This window comes from Ranitomeya variabilis, chromosome 5, assembly GCF_051348905.1.
Source record: "Ranitomeya variabilis isolate aRanVar5 chromosome 5, aRanVar5.hap1, whole genome shotgun sequence".
Lineage (NCBI taxonomy): Eukaryota > Metazoa > Chordata > Amphibia > Anura > Dendrobatidae > Ranitomeya > Ranitomeya variabilis.
In genome coordinates, this window is record NC_135236.1 from 190,609,381 (window position 1) to 190,631,876 (window position 22,496).

Genomic DNA, 22,496 nt, shown 5'->3' on the forward strand with positions numbered 1-22,496 from the left:
CCGGCCCCGGAATTCCTCCAACTTCTGCCCGTGGTAAGTGCTGGCTGGCCCCATACGATATTGTTTTGTTACTCTATTCACTGCATATTCTTTTCCCTGTTGGGGTAAACTGCATATATATGGGCTGTGCCAGCCTACCTGTGCCGTACTCTGTTGCACGTGCACTTTATATTTGATTAGACTACTAGGCACGAAGGGGCTTAAGTTGTTGGAGGCTTCTGGTTGCCCTGTTATCCTGTTTGCGCATGTGTCACTTTACTGGGTCTCTTTCTTTTTATACTATTGGTATTTATATGTAATGTGAATTTTTCAATAAACTTTTGTCTTTTATCTTCGCATACCCAAAAGAACTCTTGTTTCTCTTTATGAATATATGAGGGGGCTACAGTATACTCTATGGGGGGCTGCATTATATTCTGTGGTGGGGCTGCATTATTCTCTCAGGGGACTACATTATATTCTTGGGGGGCTACATCATACTATATGAGGGGGGCAGCATTATGCCCTATGAGGGGGCTACATTATACTCTATGGGAGGCTGCATTATATTCTGTGGTGTTTCATTATAATATATGAGGGGGGTTGCATTATATTCTATGGTGGGGACTGATTTATACCTGAGGGGGTTGGATTATATTTTGTGGGGTGCTGCATTATATTCCATGAGAGGGGGCTGCATTATATTTTATGAAGGGGGCTACATTATTTTATGAGGGGGGCTATATTATATTCTGAGAGGGCTACCCCAACTCCTGCTACATAATTAATTCATGTACTGCCTTATACCCTGATATTAACGTGTTTTACCACACAATTGGTGGTCTTGTATTTATTTCTATGTAGCTACATAGTGGGCCCCAAGAATGATTTTCTCTGGTGGGCCCAAGGTTCTCCAGTCCGACGCTAGTGGTACCGACTGAAATACAGACTGGCATGGCAGGTATTAGCAAGGATTGACAGGAACAAGGCAATAATCAGCAGGTAAAGCTAGGGACGGGCAGATACTAGAGGAACTAGCAAGTAGTAACGGATAGGGACTTGAGAACTAGCAAGTGTGCTGGGAACAGACTAACAACGTTACACAGGTATCTTCTTAAATAATAAGTGCCTCCTAGCCATTGCCTGGGGACACTTTAAGATGGTGCGAGCGGCCCATTTAAGAAGGAGGGAGCGCACACGCTCACCCTAAGCACAGGACCCGGGGATCTAAGCACTGTGCGCAGACCCCAGTCAACAGCCGGAGAGGAGGGAGAAGGAAATGCAGGACGGGGGTCGTGGCGGCTCAGGAAGAGGTTAATAACTCATTATTTTCTGTCAATAAGTAGAAATGGCTCAAACTGGAGTGTCTTTCTTGCACTCGTTTAGAGTGGTGCAGAATGCTTTCTATTAATCTATACAATTACTCAATTTCCTACTAATTTTCAGATTTTGGCCTAATAGCATCATCAAATTCACTGCAAGTAAAGACAAGTCATACAATTTCTTCGGAGTCAGCTGTTTAGTCAAACAATTTGTTGAATTGCACGTTACTGATGCGTGTACAGCCACGTTGACTCAATGACTGGCGTCAATTCTGATATTGCCACAAATGATCCATCATCCAGAATGGTCCAGATCTCCGCAGATTTTGGTCTGGTTCCTGTACGTCCTATAATTGAACGTTCTTCCTCTTTCCTTTCTGCGTAGATAAGTTCTGAATATTTCAGTGTGATGTAAACACATCTAATTACCTGCTTAATATGGAGTACGCTGAGCCGCATCTCTATCTCTCTAGGTTCATTTTTTTATCTTAATGAAGAAACTGCTCATCCACTCCTGTCTATTTCTGATAACGGATTTACTATTTCATGTGAAGAAGAGGAAAGTCTGGAGGATTTACCTTATCACTGCAACAAATTCTCAAGGTATTATTAAAAGTGCGTAAGAAATGTACAGTGCTTCAACAGTTTCCTTATATTTTCTGTAGTATTAGAGAAACCAAAAAATGTTTTTACGCACTTCAAAAAAACTGTCCCAATGCAGAAAGAATGTAAATATACAATTCATTAAAAAACTTGTCTTAAAAGCAAAACTTCAGAACAATTGTACACAGTTAGGGAAATAAATAATGAAACAATCAGGCAGCCATGTGAATGGCAATCAGTTCACAACGCACATCATAACAATATCTAAATATGTGTGAGATGTGACTTTGTAGTCCACAGAGGCACTTAGTGGAGTGACGTCATTTGGGCTGTTTGCAGTATTGGTGGAAGTGCAAGAATCGGTCAAAGCGTTTCCTCACGCCTCCCACTAGGAGCTGGGATAATTTTTCTTCACACCTATCATCTGTGGATTATTCAGTATGAAGGACTTGGAAACCAAATATGAGGATCATTGAAGTCAGTATCTGATTGAGACGCCATGCAGGTATTTTTGCCTTCTTCCTTTTTAACATTCCCCCATCTTGCACATTTATATATTCTTTATGTGCATTGTGAACGGATTGACGTTTGCATGGTTGCCTGATCAGTTTATCATTTATTGCTCTTACTACCTACCGTTATTCTGATTTCTGGTCCATTGCTTTTATCATACATTTTTTGCTGATGTGCCTTTCTAGTCTTTCTATATTGGGATAGTCTTTTTATTTTGAAGTGTGTTAAAACATTTTGTTGTTTCTCTTTTGGGAATATTTGAGTGCGTTTGACAGGTACTGTGATGCAGCGATCACTAGCGGGTTGGGGAATACTCGCTTGGCAGTGATATAACACACAGCAAGACCGTATTTTCCTTAACAAAAGTCTGTGCCTGGTTTATTATACCTCCATAAACTACGGTAGTGCATTTAAACATCACAGGGCCGACATATAGTCTTTTTCAGCTGCGGCTACTTTCATACGGTTCATTATATGCATCAACGGAACATAACAATCAGACAGTTCCAATAGCAAATACTTCTCTGCCATTATAACCCCCTTGCTGGAGTTACCTTCCTGGATCTCCAGCTCCACACACTGACCTCCTGTCAGTCCTCTCTCCTGGTGAAGCTGTCTTACTGGGATCACCGTCCTTGTGACCAGGGCACTCACAACAGTCCAGACCCGCAGAAGAAATGGTAGCTACCCCAACGCAGTGCGTCACAGACTCTGTTCCATCAGGACTGTGACCATACTCGGTAAAGTCCAAATTCAGGCTCGCTCTAAAGCCAAACACACACAGGCGTGGATGGATATATATATAGGGGAGCCAGGTTGGATATATGGTGGGGCCAAGATGGATACATGGGTGGCCAGGATGGATATATGGTGGAGCCAGGATGGATATATGGTTTAGTCAGGATGCATATATATATAGGGAGTCCAGGATGGATATATAGGGGGGCAGGACAATGGACCTTGCTGGAACAATTGATGGCGGTCTGTGCTAGATGAAGAAGAAAAGCAAAGATGAAGGACTTCAACTACAGACGTCACTGGTGGGTCAGTGTATTACATGTACACACAGACACTATACACTATATACTGTGTACAGGGATCTTGTGTATAATGTAATCTGTGATCACTGTATTACCTGTACACTGACACTGTATACAGAGCTCCTGTGTATAAAGTCACTGGTGATCACTGTATTCTTTGTACACTGACACGATATTCAGAAGTCCTGTGTATATCACCAGTCACCATCTTTGATATCACCTTCACAATTCTTGCATCCATTGAGTTTCTGCTTCTATTTCTTTGCATGAAGTCAGAATAGCCTCCCAGAGCTGCTGTTTTGATGTGAACTGCCTCCCACCCTCATAGATCTTTTGCTTGATGATACTCCAAAGGTTCTCTATAGGATTGTGGTCAGGGGAAGATGGTGGCCATACCGTGAGTTTATCTCCTTTTATGCCCATAGCAGCCAATGACTCAGAGGAATTTTTTACAGCATGAGATGGTGCATTGTCAGCATGAAGATGATTTTGCTCCTGAAGGCATATTTCTGCTTTTTATACCATGGAGGAAATTTGTCAGTTAGAAACTCTGTATACTTTGCAGAGGTCATCTTCACACCTTCATGAACCTTAAAGGGCCCTACCAGCTGTTTCTCCATGATTTCGGCCCAAGACATGACTCCTCCACCTTCTGTCGTTGCAGCCTTGTTGGGACATGGTGGCCATCCACCAACCATCCACTACTCCATCCATTTGGACCATCCAGGGTTGCTCAACACTTATCAGTAAACAAGACTGTTTGGAAATTAGTCTTCATGTATGTGTGGGCCCAATGCAACCATTTCTGCTTGTGAACACTGTTTAAGGGTGGCCGAATAGTAGGTTTATGCACCACAGCAAGCCTTTGAAGGATCCTACACCTTGACGTTCGAGGGACTCCAGAGGCACCAGCAGCTTCAAGTATCTGTTCGCTGCTTTGTAATGGCTTTTTAGCAGCTGCTCTCCTAATCCGATGAACTTGCCTGGCAGAAATCTTCTTCATTATGCCTTTATCAGCACAAACACATCTGTGCTCAGATACAGCCACAAATCTCTTAACAGTACGATGATCACCCTTAAGTTTTCGGGAAATTTGTAATGTTTTCATCCCTTCACCAAGGCATTGCACTATTTGATGCTTTTCAGCAGCAGAGAGATCCTTTTTCTTTCCCATGTTACTTGAAAACTGTGACCTGCTTAATAATATGGAACATCATTTTTAAGTAGTGGTCCAAACCCTTTCCAAATTTCCAGAAAAACTCTTCTCCTCAGGCACCGCTGCCCCAATCCTAGAAAAAGGACTGAAAGATGGATTCTTCCCAGTACAACAAAAGAATGGAGAACACCCAGCCGAAGAAGATGTATGATTATTGAGAGCAAACTCAGCTAATGGTAGAAGGGGAAAACTGACCCTGCACTATGACTAGGCTGAAACCCTACGATGGAGTGGTCGACCCATTCCTTGCAAATAGACCCACCGACGATCCTAGGTTAATCTCAAGCGAAGACCTATAGATAAGGGGAAGGGGTTCGCTAAAAGAACTAAGGACTGGGTACAAAAACAAGCCACCTCCTACTAGAAAACACAGAGAAGGCTGCAGAAAGCAATAGAAAACAGAAACAAAGGCTAGCAGAACCAGAGGTACCAGCACTGCACAAATAACACACACCGGACTCAAAGCAAAGCACCTAGCTAGAGCTCAAGCAGATTAACACTGTTGTCCGGCAAGGAATGGGAGGCAGATGCTGGTCAATAAAGAGTTATACAATCACCTGACCCAAGACAAACCCAGCACCAGATGAAAAAGACCAGCAGCCAGAACTCCACAAGAAAATGGCTGATAGTCACAAACTAAACAGATTCTAACAATAATGTCACCTGTGATCACTGTATTACCTGAACACTGACACTATATACAGAGCTCCTGTGTAAAATGTCATTGGCAATCACTATACTACCTGTACACTATATACAGATCTCATGTGTATAATGTCACTGATGATCCCTGTATTACCTGAACACTGACACTATATACAGAGCTCCTGTGTATAAATGTCACTGGTGATCACTGTATTACCTGTACACTATATACAGAGCTCCTGTGTATAATGTCACTGTGTTCACTGTATTACCTGTACACTATGTACAGAGTTCCATTGTATAATGTCACTGGTGAGCACTGTATTACCTGTACATTATTCGCTGTATACAGTGCTCCTGTGTATAATGTCACTGGTGGTAATAACAGTGTTGTTAGTATTGTGGTTTGTATTCATGATCATTATTGTAGCATTTGTTCACTATGTGATGGCAATTTGTGGTCTGGTCACAGTGTGGCGGTATTTGTTCCCTGTATCTAGTAGTATTCGGTTACTATGTGGTGGCAATATGTGGTCTGGTCACGGTGTGGCAGTATTTATCCCGTGCATATGGTGGTATTCGGTCACTATGCAATGGTAATTTGTGGTCTGGTCACAGTGTGGCTGCATTTGTTCCCTGTATCTAGTATTATTCGGTTACTATGTGTTAGTAATATGTGGTCTGGTCACTGAGTAGTGGTATTTATCCCCTGCATGTGGTGGTATTTGGTCACTATGTGGTGGACATTTGTGGTCTGGCCATCGTGTGGTGGTATTTGTCCTTTGTATGTGGTATTATTTGGTCACTATGTGGTGGAATATGTATTCTAGTTAGGGTGTGGATGTATTTCTCCTTGTATGTGGTTTTATTTGGTCACTGTATGCTGGTAATATGTGGTATTGTTCCATCACTATGTGGTCTGTTCATGGTGTGGCGTGTTTGTTCCTTGTATGTGGCATTATTCAGTCACTATGTGGTCTGGTCATGGTGTGATGGTATTTGTTCCCTGTATGTGGTATTTTTTGTCTTGGTATAGTGGATTGTGTTGTGTATGGTGGTCATTTGTTCTCTCTGATATTAAATAGGAGAAGATTCTTTATTTTGATTAGAGATTAAATACTTACAGGGATTCTCCTGTGAAAAAAAGGAATCACCTATCCACAGGATAAGTGATAACCTATTGATTGGGGGTGGTCTGACTGCTTGGATCCAATTGGCAGAATGTGGAGCTTTTATCCCCATTAGACTGGAGTGGCATGTGTGACTTCACCACTGATCCATTCATTCCCTGAGTGGCTGCAAGCACTGCACTTGTTTTTTTCTGGAAGCCCCAAAGATGGTGAGTGGAGCTGCGGTGAGACATCCCACCTGCCACTCCATTTTAAAATGGGGATAAGTGTCTTATCAGGGATAAAACTTCCTCATTCTTCTGATCGGTGCGGTTTCTAAGCTATCACTTATCCTGCGGAGCACATAGATTGGTGATAATAACTTGTTTTAACCAAAGAACTCCTTTCATGTAAACTACCGTAATTGTGCATCCAAGTTATGGTGACGCACAGTAGATGTGCAGGAGCTGCCTGTGTTTTACAGTCGACGCTCCACTATAAATAGGATAACTGGGCTACCAGGTATTGGCATATAGCCGTAGGGTGGGCCCCTAGGGCCATTTTTCCCTGTGGGTCCCAGACACCCCAGTCCAACCCTGACTATAGTCATTCTATGGTTGGGGTCACACTTGCGTGTGCCATGGGAGCAACTAGCACAAGTCTCGCGCATCAATACCTGGCACTGCCGCCAGCACTCGGGACCAGCTGCATGTATTTCTCTTCAGCTGAACGCTCCGGTCCCGAGTGCCAGCGGCTGTGCCGGGTATTGATGCGAAAGACTCGTGCGAGTTTCTCGCATTACACACACAAGTGTGACCCTGGCCTATGCAAAACTAAAGCATAAGGTAGAAGTTTGATATTGGCATTTTTATTTCCTGCCCATCATCATAGAAGGCCCAAGCCAATATTTATAGCTATTTACATTAGAAAGCATTACTTTTATGTTGTATTTCATGTACACAAAGTGCAATATGGTGGATATTGCACTCTATTATGGTGGTTGAGCTAAACACATCGCTTTTAAGTATTTTGGGTTTATTGAGACAGCTGCTGATGGGCTTGCATGGTTAAGACTTTGTTTAACCCCTTCACCCCCAAGGGTGGTTTGCACGTTATGGACCAGGCCAATTTTTACAATTCTGACCACTGTCCCTTTATGAGGTTATAACTCTGGAACGCTTCAACGGATCCTGGTGATTCTGACATTGTTTTCTCGTGACATATTGTACTTCATGATAGTGGTAAAATTTCTTTGATATTACCTGCGTTTATTTGTGAAAAAAATGGAAATTTGGCGAAAATTTTGAAAATTTCGCAATTTTCCAAATTTGAATTTTTATGCAATTAAATCACAGTGATATGTCACACAAAATACTTAATAAGTAACATTTCCCACATGTCTACTTTACATCAGCACCATTTTGGAACCAAAATTTTTTTTTGTTAGGGAGTTATAAGGGTTAAAAGCTGACCAGTAATTTCTCATTTTTACAACACCATTTTTTTTTTAGGGACCACATCTCATTTGAAGTCATTTTGAGGGGTCTATATGATAGAAAATACCCAAGTGTGACACCATTCTAAAAACTGCACCCCTCAAGGTGCTCAAAACCACATTCAATAAGTTTATTAACCCTTCAGGTGTTTCACAGGAATTTTTGGAATGTTTAAATAAAAATGAACATTTAACTTTTTTTCACACAAAATTTACTTCAGCTCCAATTTGTTTTATTTTACCAAGGGTAACAGGAGAAAATGGACCCCAAAAGATGTTATACAATTTGTCCTGAGTACGCCGATACCCCATATGTAGGGGTAAACCACTGTTTGGGCGCATGACAGAGCTCGAAAGCGAAGGAGCGCCATTTGACTTTTCAATGCAAAATTGACTGGAATTGAGATGGGACGCCATGTTGCGTTTGGAGAGCCACTGATGTGCCTAAACATTGAATCCCCCCACAAGTGACACCATTTTGGAAAGTAGACCCCCTAAGGAACTTATCTAGATGTGTTGTGAGCACTTTGACCTACCAAGTGCTTCACAGAAGTTTATAATGCAGAACCGTAAAAATAAAAAATCATATTTTTTCACAAAAATGATCTTTTCGCCCCCAATTTTTTATTTTCCAAAGGGTAAGAGAAGAAATTGGACCCCAAAAGTTGTTGTACAATTTGTCCTGAGTACGCTGATACCCCATATGTGGGGGTAAACCACTGTTTGGGCGCATGGGAGAGTTCGGAAGGGAAGGAGCGCCGTTTGACTTTTCACTGCAAAATTGACAGGAATTGAGATGGGACGCCATGTTGCGTTTGGAGAGCCACTGATGTGCCTAAACATTGAAACCCCCCACAAGTGACACCATTTTGGAAAGTAGACCCCCTAAGGAAATTATCTAGAGGTGTGGTGAGCACTTTGACCCACCAAGTGCTTCACAGAAGTTTATAATGCAGAGCCGTAAAAATAAAACAAAAATTTTTTCCCACAAAAATTATTTTTTAGCCCCCAGCTTTGTATTTTCCCGAGGGTAACAGGAGAAATTGGACCCCAAAAGTTGTCCAATTTGTCCTGAGTACGCTGATACCCCATATGTGGGGGGGAACCACCGTTTGGGCGCATGGGAGGGCTCGGAAGGGATGGAGCGCCATTTGGAATGCAGACTTAGATGGAATGGTCTGCAGGCGTCACATTGCGTTTGCAGAGCCCCTAATGTACCTAAACAGTAAAACCCCCCCACAAGTGACACCATTTTGGAAAGTAGACCCCCTAAGGAACTCATCTAGATGTGTTGTGAGAGCTTTGAACCCCCAAGTGTTTCACTACAGTTTATAACGGAGAGCCGTGCAAATAAAAAATATTTTTTTTCCACAAAAATTATTTTTTAGCCCCCAGTTTTGTATTTTTCCAAGGTTAACAGGAGAAATTGGACCCTATATATTGTTGTCCAATTTGTCCTGAGTACGATGATACCTGATATCTGGGGGGGAACCACCGTTTGAGCGCATGGCAGAGCTCGGAAGGGAAGGATCATCATTTGCAATGCAGACTTAGATGGATTGGTCTGCAGGCGTCACATTGCATTTGCAGAGCCCCTAATGTACCTAAACAGTAGAAACCCCCCACAAGTGACCCAATATTGGAAACTAGACCCCCCAAGGAACTTATCTAGTTGTGTTGTGAGAACTTTGAACCCCCAAGTGTTTCACTACAGTTTATAACGCAGAGCCGTGAAGATAAAAAAATAAAAAATTTCCCCAAAAATTATTTTTTAGCCCCCAGTTTTGTATTTTCCCAATGGTAACAGGAGAAATTGGACCCCAAAAGTTGTTGTCCAATTTGTCTTGAGTACGCTGATACCCCATATGTGGGGGGGAACCACCGTTTGGGCGCATGGGAGGGCTCGGAAGGGAAGGAGCGCCATTTGGAATGCAGACTTAGATGGAATGGTCTGCAGGCGTCACATTGCGTTTGCAGAGCCCCTAATGTACCTAAACAGTAGAAACCCCCCACAAGTGACACCATTTTAGAAAGTAGACCCCCTAAGGAACTCATCTAGATGTGTTGTGAGAGCTTTGAACCCCCAAGTGTTTCACTACAGTTTATAACGCAGAGCCATGCAAATAAAAAAATTTTTTTTTTCCACAAAAATTATTTTTTAGCCCCTAGTTTTGTATTTTCCCAAGGGTAGCAGGAGAAATTGGACCCCAAAAGTTGTTCTCCAATGTGTTCCGAGTACGCTGATACCCCATATGTTGGGGTAAACCCCTGTTTGGGCGCACGGGAGAGCTTGGAAGGGAAGAAGCACTGATTTACTTTTTCAACGCAGAATTGGCTGGAATTGATATCGGACGCCATGTCACATTTGGAGAGCCCCTGATGTGCCTAAACAGTGGAAACCCCCAATTATAACTGAAACCCTAATCCAAACACACCCCTAACCCTAATCCCAACGGTAACCCTAACCACATCTCTAACCCAGACACACCCCTAACACTAATCCCAACCCTATTCCCAACCGTAAATGTAATCCAAACCCTAACCCTAACTTTAGACCCAATCCTAGCCCTAACCCTAATGGGAAAATGGAAATAAATACATTTTTTAAATTTTTTTAATTTTTCCCTAACTAAGGGGGTGATGAAGGGGGGTTTGATTTACTTTTATAGCGGGTTATTTAGCGGATTTGTATGATTGGCAGCCGTCACACACTGAAAGACGCTTTTTATTGCAAAAAATATTTTTTGCGTTACCACATTTTGAGAGCTATAATTTTTCCATATTTGAGTCCACAGAGTCATGTGAGGTCTTGTTTTTTGTGGGACGAGTTGACGTTTTTATTGGTAACATGTTCGGGCACGGGAGATTTTTTTGATCGCTTTTTATTCCGATTTTTGTGAGGCAGAATGACCAAAAACCAGCTATTCATGAATTTCTTTTGGGGGAGGCGTTTATACCGTTCCGCGTTTGGTAAAATTGATAAAGCAGTTTTTTTCTTCGGGTCAGTACGATTACAGCGATACCTCATTTATATAATTTTTTTTATGTTTTGGCGCTTTTATACGATAAAAGCTAATTTATAGAAAAAATAATTATTTTGACATCGCTTTATTCGGAGGACTATAACTTTTTTATTTTTTCGCTGATGATGGTGTATGGCAGCTCGTTTTTTGCAGGACAAGATGACGTTTTCAGCGGTACCATGGTTATTTATATCCGTCTTTTTGATCGCGTGTTATTCCACTTTTTGTTTGGCAGTATGGGAATAAAGCGTTGTTTTTTGCCTCTTTTTTTTTTTTTTTTTTTACGGTGTTCACTGAAGGGGTTAACTAGTGATATAGTTTTATAGGTGGGGTCGTTACGGACGCGGCGATACTAAATATGTGTACTTTTATTGTTTGATTTTTTTTATTTAGATAAAGAAATGTATTTATGGGAATAATTTTTTTATTTTATTTATTTATTTAGGAATTTTTTTTTATTTTTTTTTTACACATGTGGACATTTTTTTTTAACTTTTTTACTTTGTCCCAGGGGGGGACATTACAGATCGGTGATTTGACAGTGTGCACAGCACTCTGTCAAATCGGTGATCTCACTTAGAGTGCAGCAAGCTTACCAGCGCCTGCACTGAGCAGGCACTCGGTAAGCCACCTCCCTCCCTGCAGGACCCGGATGCCGCGGCCATCTTGGATCCGGGACCTGCGGCGAGGAGGGAGGTAGGAGACCCTCGGAGCAACGCGATCACATCGCGTTGCTCCGGGGGTCTCAGGGAAGCCCGCAGGGAGCCCCCTCCCTGCGCGATGCTTCCCTATACCGCCGGTACACCGCGATCATGTTTGATCGCGGTGTGCCGGGGGTTAATGTGCCGGGGGCGGTCCGTGACCGCTCCTGGCACATAGTGCCGGATGTCAGCTGCGATAGTCAGCTGACACCCGGCCGCGATCGGCTGGACGTACTTTTTGCATTGATGAGATCACCAGTGCTTTCTTTCCTTCTCAGGATGTACCAAACTGTACATTTTGCCACTCCTAATATTGTAGCAATTTCTCGGATGGGTTTTTTCTCTGTTTTCACAGCTTAAGAATGGCTTGTTTCACCTTCATGGAGAGCACTTTTGACCGCATGTTTACTTCATAGGAAAACCTTCCAAATGCAAGCACCACACCTCAAATCAACTCCAGGCCTTTTATCTGCTTAGTTGAGAATGACATAATGAAGGGATTGCCCACACCTGTCCATGAAATAGCCTTGGAGTCAATTGTCCAATTACTTTTGGTCCCTTTAAAAACAGGGTGGCACATGTTAAGGAGCTGAAACTCCTAAACCCTTCATCCAATTTTAATGTGGATACCCTCAAATGAAAGCTGAAAGTCTGAACTTCAACTGCATCTGAATTGTTTTGTTTAAAATTCATTGTGGTAATGTCTATAACCAAAATGAGAAAAATGTTGTCTCTGTCCAAATATATATGGACCTAACTGTATATATACATACATATATACATATATATACACTCACCGGCCACTTTATTAGGTACACCATGCTAGTAACGGGTTGGACCCCCTTTTGCCTTCAGAACTGCCTCAATTCTTCGTGGCATAGATTCAACAAGGTGCTGGAAGCATTCCTCAGAGATTTTGGTCCATATTGACATGATGGCATCACACAGTTGCCGCAGATTTGTCGGCTGCACATCCCAAAGATGCTCCATACAAGGCAGGATGGATCCATGCTTTCATGTTGTTTACGCCAAATTCTGACCCTACCATCCGAATGTCGCAGCAGAAATCGAGACTCATCAGACCAAGCAACGTTTTTCCAATCTTCTACTGTCCAATTTCGATGAGCTTGTACAAATTGTAGCCTCAGTTTCCTGTTCTTAGCTGAAAGGAGTGGTACCCGGTGTGGTCTTCTGCTGCTGTAGCCCATCTGCCTCAAAGTTCGACGCACTGTGCGTTCAGAGATGCTCTTAGGCCTACCTTGGTTGTAACGGGTGGCGATTTGAGTCACTGTTGCCTTTCTATCAGCTCGAACCAGTCTGCCCATTCTCCTCTGACCTCTGGCATCAACAAGGCATTTCCGCCCACAGAACTGCCGCTCACTGGATTTTTTTTCCTTTTCGGACCATTCTCTGTAAACCCTAGAGATGGTTGTGCGTGAAAATCCCAGTAGATCAGCAGTTTCTGAAATACTCAGACCAGCCCTTCTGGCACCAACAACCATGCCACGTTCAAAGGCACTCAAATCACCTTTCTTCCCCATACTGATGCTCGGTTTGAACTGCAGGAGATTGTCTTGAACATGTCTACATGCCTAAATGCACTGAGTTGCCGCCATGTGATTGGCTGATTAGAAATTAAGTGTTAACAAGAAGTTGGACAGGTGTACCTAATAAAGTGGCCGGTGAGTGTATATATATATATATATATATATATATATATATATATAATATATATATGTATATATATATATATATATATATATATATATATATATATATATATATATATATATATATATATATATATATATATATATATATATATATATATACACACACACACACACATACGTACATATACATACACACGTAGCTCTTTCAAAAACAAGTTGATATGTAATATGTAATCACTTATAGCATTTTAAAGCAGGTCATAGAGGAAAAGAATCACATCTATATACTCATGAGGTGACAAAGTGCAATATAAAAGTATAATATGAAACATCCAGATGACTGTACTGCCACTGTATAAAAAGCATAAGTACACCTCAGAAGAAGCGTAGGCGAAACGGCGTCGGATGTGGGGAAGGACACGGCATCGGCTGTTCCTATCTGGTGGTTCCTCTTCAGGTATTAAAACTTTTATTGTCATTTTCCATCACTTACCAGTTCAGCTGTATACTATCCGTTTGCATCTACAGGTTGCTTTTGCTACTATTGACATTTTGGCGCTTTATACAGAGACAGTACAGATTTAGGATACAGGCTTATATTATGCATATATATTGCACTTAGTACTTTATCTTGTCACCTCATGAGTATACAGATATGATTCTTTTCCTATATGTCCTGCTTTCAGGTGCTATAAGTGGTTACATATTACATCTGTTTAAAGGGAACCTGTCACACCCAAAATCGAAGGTGAGCTAAGCCCACCAGCATCAGGGGCTTATCTACAGCATTCTGTAATGCTGTAGATAAGCCCCCGATGTAACCTCTTTTTCTAATCTTTCAGGATACATTATACTCACCCAGGGATGGTCCCGGTCCGGTTCTGGTCCGATGGGCATTGCGGTGCGGTCCGGGGCCTCCCATCTTACGATGACGTCCTCTTCTTGTATTCACGCTGCAGCTCCTGCGCAGGCGTACTTTGTCTGTCCTGTTGAGGGCAGAGCAAAGTACTGCAGTGCGCAGGTGTCGGGCCTCTCTGACCTTTCCCGGACTGCGACGCCCATTGGACCAGAACCGGATCGGGACCACCCCTGGTTGAGTATAATCTATCTTTTCTCTTTTTCTCATCTTTTAGGATACATCGGGGCTTATCTACAGCATTACAGAATCCTGAAGATAAACCCCTGATGCTGGTGGGCTTAGCTCACCTTCGATTTTGGGAGTGACAGGTTCCCTTTAAGCATTTTTCCTGTAGTATAGCTCTTGGATGGTATGACATGTATTATTATCCCTCTATTTCAAGATTGGGATCTATAGGTATCTGTGATTTCTCCTCCTATTTTTTGGAGGTTTTTTCGCCCTGTCTTTTTATTGTTGTTGAATTTTTATCATATTTTCAATAAATATTTGTTTTTATCATAAAGTTTGAAGCACTTTATACCTATTGGCTTTGACTATCGCTATTATATTGATTGTGAATGCAGCAAATATCACTTAGGCCCCTTTCACACATCAGTTTTTTGCCATCAGTCGCAATCCGTCGAATCCGACTTGTATTAGCAACGGATTGTGACGGATGGCCTCATGTTTCATCCGTTGTTTGCTGGATCAGTCGAAAATTGGTTGTCCGGCGGCCAGAGACAACGGACAAAGTAACGTTTTTTGTGTATGTCTAAAAAACAGACAGCGACGGATCTGTCGCCATCCGTCGTTTGCTAGAATAGAAGCCTATGGCGCGGGATCCGTCAAATGACGGAATCCGGAGACGGATTCAGTTTTTTTTTAACTAAGCATCCTCGGATCCAATTAGCCAGATCCGCTAGTTGGATCTGTCCAAAAAACAGATCAGTCGCATCAGTTTTTCACAATCTGCGATGGATCCGTCGAGCCAATGGATTGTGACTGACGGCAAAAAACTGATGTGTGAAAGGGGCCTTAGACTCATGGTTGACATTACTGTCATTATCAAGTGTGACAAATTGTGAAGACGTTTGGGACCTTTATATTATTACAGTAGTTCTTGCTCATTTTTACAACTGTTATCTTTAGAGAATGTGAACGTAGGGATGACATCCGTGCACTACATTTTTATATTTTCTAGGTGCATTGCGGTTTTAGCAAATCTCATCCCTTTCAAGGGGAGGCATTACTGGGAGGTAGAAGTTGATGAACATGCAGAGTATCGGATTGGAGTAGCCTATGAAGATATAAACAGGAGTGCAGTCCTCGGGGCCAACAACAGCTCCTGGTGTCTCCGACATGTCCGGACACCTGCAAGGTAATGTGACGCTGCCTACATACTAGTGAACTCCATACAAAGGAGAACCTGAACAAAATGGTATATAGCCCACATTGCAAATCCAAAATTAGATTTATTAATGTCTTCACAATGTGTATCACAAGAAATCAAGTTAACCACCGGAGCTACAAGCAAAGGAAGGCAGCAAAACACAGCAAGAGGCGACAAAGTGAATCAAAGTATATGCTGACCAGGTGAAGCACCAGTAGCCTTGGGCTGCCGTCACACTAGCAGTATGTGGTCAGTATTTTACATCCGTATTTGTAAGCCAAAACCAGGAGTGGGTGATAAATGCAGAAGTGGTGATGTGTTCCTATTATACTTTTCCTCTAATTGTTCCACTCCTGGTTTTGGCTTACAAATACTGATGTAAAATACTGACCAAATACTGCTAGTGTGAAGGCAGCCTTATATTGTATGTATATGGAAATCACAAAACAATTGATAGAAGCAAAAATCAAGGATGCAACTGTCAATAGGTGTGTATATATTTACTACTGCCAAGTGCGACCTGGACACATTTCAGATGGACGGTGACAAACTGGAAGGTGTAAAAGACTTCAACCGTCTCAGATCAACGATCACTCAAGATGCAGCGACGACACCGGAAGTCAATAGGAGAATAGCTTTGGACAAATCAACAATGAAGTCACAGGACAAGGTCTTCAAACAGAGGAACATTTCAATGGCGACGAAGACACAGCTCTTACATCGTTTTTTTTTGTTTTTTTTTAACAGATGCAAAACCGGGTTGATAAAGAAACGAGAAGAAGGATGAATCGATGCCTTTACAATGTTGTGCTGGAGAGGGATGTTATCAATACCATGGATGGCAAGAAGAACAAACAAATCAATTTTGAAACAAATCAAGCCAGACATGTCACCTGAAGCAAGGATCACCAAGGTACGACTTGCCTACTTTGGAAACATTATACGAAGAAAGCAATCACTGCAGAAGGACATCAGAAGAAGAATAGAAAGACCAATGCGAAGAGGAAGACCAACAACCCGACAGCTTGGTGCAATCAAGATCACGACAGAGAAGACCCTGATGGACCTATCTAAACTTGCACAAGATTGATCTTCCTACAGATTGTTCATCCATGAAGTTGCCATGGATCGAGACCAAGCCAAAGACTGTTAAAAAAAAAAAATAAATAAATAAATTAAAACGTACCCAATGGTTACAATTAACCAAGTACCAAGTGAATTGAAAGTCTGAAGCAAGATGGACCCATATTGCTCTTCTCCTGCTGGAATGGCGCCAGACTCTGACATAAGCCTTCATCAGGGAGGCATTGGATATGTCTAAAATGTGCACCTATTGAACGTTGTTGGACTCCCCCTCTATTATTCTTTACTTGGTCTCTTATGATTTGCATCCTTGTGATGTGCTGTTATCATTTGTCCTATGATTTCCATCAACAACAGTGGAGCTAATAAATGAGCTCACAGGCTGTGTCCGAGTTTATGGCACAAGCCAATGAGTTCAGTAACACAGCACTGACATCACATCTCCAGGACTGCAGACAATAAACTCTGGAAGCGGCAGAGCAGTCTCAGTGCTGGACATGGGGACGGTGAGTAAAGCACAGTTTATTTGTGTAAACAAACTGCAGATGGTTGGACAGGGTTTTATGGAAACAGGAAAACCCCTTTAACTTATATAATGTAAACACAATTTTTTTGGGGGGAATTGCTTTTTTTGAAAAAAAAAAAAAATATATATTTTGTTCACTCTCCCACAGGCACAGATATGAATTTTTGCACTGCGGCGTGTCTCCAGATATTCGGGTATCAATACCTTTATTGAGGATTGGAATCCTACTTGATTATGATTGTGAAAGATTATCATTCTTTAACATGGACATACTCCAGCACTTTTACACATTTGAATGCCAATTTCGCCATCTAGTGCACCCATGTTTTGCACTAGAAAAACCAGGACGCTTAAAGATACATAATGGTATTCCAATACCTCAATCACTGAATTTATCCTGAGGACATGGAAATTCATCACATGGACTGTTGGAATCCCTGTGGAATAGTGCACCTATGTATGCAACATATGGGAAAGATTCTTCTTGTGGCTGGGGTGCCAGCATTGCTGTAATATACTCCAATAAAACAGTAACTTGGCTCATGGAGATTAATGTGAAATTGATCTGTAGCATAACTATACATTTCTACGTAACAGTCCTTGCAGTAAGTTGATTCATAGTAGCGGCCATAGCTCAAAATAATTAAAGGGAATCTGGTAGCAGGTTTTACTACATAATCTGAAAGCAGCATGATGTAGGTGCAGAGATTCTTATGCCAGCAAAGTGTCACTTACTGGACTGCTTGGTGCAGTTTTGATAGAATCTCTGTTTTGTCAGTTGTAGATCTAGCAGTGCTCTGAATGCCAAGCTCTGTAGGACCCCACCCACACCCGATTGGCAGCTTCCTGCGTACACTGTACATTGTCTGCAAGCTGCCAATCAGTGGTGGGAACGGAGTTGCACAGATTAGCTGGACTGTCTTGCATGCGAGACTAATAATTGACATGTGCATATGTTATACCTCTTTTGCTAAGAAGCCCCTAAAAATATCTGATGCAAGCAATTACCTTCATTAGTCACATGCTTAGTGAAAGTAAGTCCACCTGTGTGCAACCTATCACATGGTCTGTTAGTATACACACTTTACCTTTTCTGAAAGGCCACGAAGGACCAGAGAGATCTTCAGACAAGTCAGGGACAAAGGTGCTGAGAAGTTGAAGTCAGGGTTGGTTTATAAAAAAAAATCTCAATCTCCGATGATCCCGATGCACCATTAAATCCATTATCATCAAACGGAAAGAACATGGTATCACAACAAACCTGCCAAGAGAGAGCCGCCCACCAAAACTCTCAGCCCAGGCAAGGAGGGCATTAATCAGAGAGGCAGCACAGACACCAAAGGTAACCCTGAAGGAGATGCAGAGTTCCCAAGCAGAGACTGGGGTATCTGTCCATATGACCACAATAAGCCATACACTCCATAGAGGTGGCCTTTATGGAACAGTAGGCAGGAAAAGGCCTTTACTTACATACAAAAATTGTAAGGTTAATTTTGAGTTTGCCAAAAGACGTGTGGGAGACTCCTCAAATGAATGGAGGAAGGTGCTTTGGTCAGATGAGACCAAAATTGAACTTTTTGGCCACCAAGGTAAACGCTGTGTCTAGCACCAAACCAACACAACTCATCACCTCAACAGCAACATCTCCACAGTGAAACATGGTGGCTGCATCATGCTTTGAGGATGTTTTTTGACAGCAGGGACGAGGAAAGTGGTCCAAATCGAGGGGAACATGGATGGTGCAAAATACAGTATTGTGATATTCTTGAGCAAAACCTGTATCAGTCTGTCAGTGATTTGAGACTGGGTTGGAGGTTCATCTTCCAACAAGTCAATGAACCAAAATATACTGCTAAAGCAACACTTGAGTGGTTTAAGGGAAATGTATAAATGTTTTGGAGTGGCCTAGTCAAAGCCCAGACATTAATCCATTTGAGAATCTGTGCTCAAACTTGAAGATTGCTGTTCAAGGAAACTATCTAGCTTGAAGGAGCTGGAGCAGGGTTGCCTTGAGGAATCGGCAAAAATCGCAATGACAAGATGTGAAAAGCTCATAGAGACTTATGCAAAGTGACTTGCAGCTGTAATTGCCGTAAAAGGAGGCTCTACAAAGTACTGACTTTAGGGTGGGTTAATAGTTATGCACACTGAAGGTTTCAGTTATTTTGTCCTATTTGTTGTTTGCTTCACAATAAAAAGAAAACCAATGTTCTCAGTTGAAATGATTGTTCTTTACATGCACTGATGTAAACCCTAAAAAAAACAGTGAAATTCCAGGTTGTGAGGTATAAACATACGTAAAAATGTCAAGGGGGTGACAAGGCACTGTATACATCCCATAGGATATGCTGGACCATATACATCACATAGGAGAAGCTAGGGCTGCAGCACATACAGTTAGGTCCATATATATTTGGACAGAGACAACATTTTTCTCATTTTGGTTATAGACATTACCACAATTTAATTTTAAACAAAACAATTCAGATGCAGTTGAAGTTCAGACTTTTAGCTTTCATTTGAGGGTATCCATATTAAAATTGGATGAAGAGTTTAGGAGTTTCAGCTCCTTAACCTGTGCCACCCTGTTTTTTAAAGGGACCAAAAGTAATTGGACAATTGACTCCAAGGCTATTTCATGGACAGGTGTGGGCAATCCCTTCATTATGTCATTCTCAACTAAGCAGATAAAAGGCCTGGAGTTGATTTGAGGTGTGGTGCTTGCATTTGGAAGGTTTTCCTATGAAGTAAACATGCGGTCAAAAGTGCTCTCCATGAAGGTGAAACAAGCCATTCTTAAGCTGTGAAAACAGAGAAAAAACCCATCCGAGAAATTGCTACAATATTAGGGTGGCAAAATGTACAGTTTGGTACATCCTGAGAAGGAAAGAAAGCACTGGTGATCTCATCAATGCAAAAAGACTTGGGCGCCCACGGAAGACAACAGTGGTGGGTGATCGCAGAATAATCTCCATGATGAAGAGAAACCCCTTCACAACAGCCAACCAAGTGACCAACACTCTCCCGGAGGTCGGCGTATCAATATCCAAATCTATCATAAAGAGAAGACTGCATGAAAGTAAATACAGAGGGTTCACTGCACGGTGCAAGCCACTCATAAGTGTCAAGAATAAAAAGGCTAGACTGGACTTTGCTAAAAAACATCTAAAAAAGCCAGCACAGTTCAGGAAGAACATTCTTTGGACAGATGAAACCAAGATCAACCTCTACCAGAATGATGGAAAGAGAAAAGTATGGCGAAGGCTTGGTACAGCTCATGATCCAAAGCATACCACATCATCTGTAAAACACGGCGGAGGCAGTGTAATGACTTGGGCATGCATGGCTGCCAGTGGCACTGGGTCACTAGTGTTTATTGATGATGTGACACAGGACAGAAGCAGCCAAATGAATTCTGAGGTGTTCAGAGCCATACTGTGTGCTCAGATCCAGCCAAATGCAGCAAAACTGATTGGTCGTCGTTTCATACTACAGATGGACAATGACCCAAAACATGAAGCCAAAGCAACCCAGGAGTCTATTAAAGCAAAGAAGTGGAATATTCTTGAATGGCCAAGTCAGTCACCTGATCTCAACCCAATTGAGCATGCATTTCACTTGTTAAAGACTAAACTTCAGACAGAAAGGCCCACAAACAAACAGCAACTGAAAACCACCGCAGTGAAGGCCTGGCAGAGCATCAAAAAGGAGGAAACACAGCGTCTGGTGATGTCCATGAGTTCAAGACTTCAGACAGTCATTGCCAACAAAGGGTTTTCAACCAAGTACTAGAAATGAACATTTTATTTAAAATTATTGAATCTGTCCAATTACTTTTGGTCCCTTTAAAAACAGGGTGGCACATGTTAAGGAGCTGAAACTCCTAAACCCTTCATCCAATTTTAATGTGGATACCCTCAAATGAAAGCTGAAAGTCTCAACTTCAACTGCATCTGAATTGTTTTGTTTAAAATTCATTGTGGTAATGTCTATAACCAAAATGAGAAAAATGTTGTCTCTGTCCAAATATATATGGACCTAACTGTACATTCCATAGAAGATGCTGGGGCTGGAGCATATAAATCCCATAGGAGAAGCTAGGGCTGCAGCATACACACCCCATAGGAGATACTGGGGCTAGATCATATACAAAACATAGGAGACATTTGAGCTGCAGTACATAAAGCACACAGCAGACACTCGAGCCTTGTTATATATACACAATAGGAGACAATGAGGCTGGAGTATATACATCACAGGAGACAATGAGGTTTGAGTATAAACATCACAGGTGACACTGAGGCAGGAGCAGAGACATGACAGGTGATGCTGTGGCAGGAGCAGAAACACAGGTTACACTAGGGCTGGATCAGAGACATCACAGGTGATGTTGTGGCAGAAGCAGATACATCACAGGTGACACTGGGAGGAGCAGTGATGCTAGGACAGGATCAGCGATACCACAGGTGACACTGGGACAGGAGCAGAGACATCACAGGGGATGTAGGGGCAGGAACAGAGATATTCCAGGTGACACTGGGGCAGAAGAAGAGACATCACAGGTGACATAGCAGCATGAGCAGAGACATCACAGGTGACGTGGAGGCAGGAGCAGAGACATCATAGATGAAGCTGGGGTAGGAGCAAAGACTTCAAAGGATACACTGGGGCAGAAGCAGAAACATCACAGGTGATGCTGTGGCAGGAGAAAAGACATCACGTGTCACAGGTTTACCACGGCAAGAGAGGAGTCAGAAGACCACAGCGTCTGATTTCTCCTACTCCTGCACGGATTAGAAGCACTTCACCTTCTTATTAAACAGTGTAAAGTTCTTTGGGCAGTGCAGGTGTGAATCTGCTCTGTTAAAAGCCCCTGGAGCGAAGGTTCTAAGAGGTGCACTATTAGCCACTCCCATCTCTTATATAAACTGGGTCTGGGCTGGCACTCATTGTCAGAATTAGCTTATGCTGCATGGCTGGAGGTTGTTGGTGGTAATTGAAGAAAGGAGTTTGGTGGATTTATATGTGACTGTTGCTAGGTTTTGAGTGTGTGATAATTCCTTTTCTTCTCCTACTTAGGTTTTATCTCATCCTACACTCACTGGTGCATACCTCTGTTGTTTATGTGTCTGTGTGTGTATATATATATATATATATATATATATATATATATATATGTGTGTTTGTTTATATGTGTGTATATATGTTTGTTTGTATGTTTAGTATTTTTCATTACAATTTTCATATTACCTTGTTAGTTTGGTTGGAGTATTACTGTAC

The 22,496-nt window shown here is 42.0% G+C and overlaps 1 protein-coding gene across 3 annotated transcripts in view; it reads left to right on the forward strand.

The window, feature by feature from the left end:
• The window catches only part of FSD2 (fibronectin type III and SPRY domain containing 2), a 60,495-nt gene extending 42,732 nt beyond the window's left edge, over nucleotides 1-17,763 (forward strand). The window contains exons 11-13 of one of the 3 annotated variants that reach the window (XM_077263652.1): nucleotides 1,775-1,904; nucleotides 15,419-15,595; nucleotides 16,355-16,778. In XM_077263652.1, the coding sequence (XP_077119767.1) occupies nucleotides 1,775-1,904; nucleotides 15,419-15,595; nucleotides 16,355-16,394 (347 nt within the window). In that variant the 3' untranslated portion in view covers nucleotides 16,395-16,778. Of the gene's footprint in view, nucleotides 1-1,774; nucleotides 1,917-15,418; nucleotides 15,596-16,354; nucleotides 16,779-17,364 lie in introns of those variants that run through there. The other 2 variants (XM_077263651.1, XM_077263653.1) reach the window with 2 other exon arrangements.
• The last annotated feature ends 4,733 nt before the right edge of the window (nucleotides 17,764-22,496 follow it).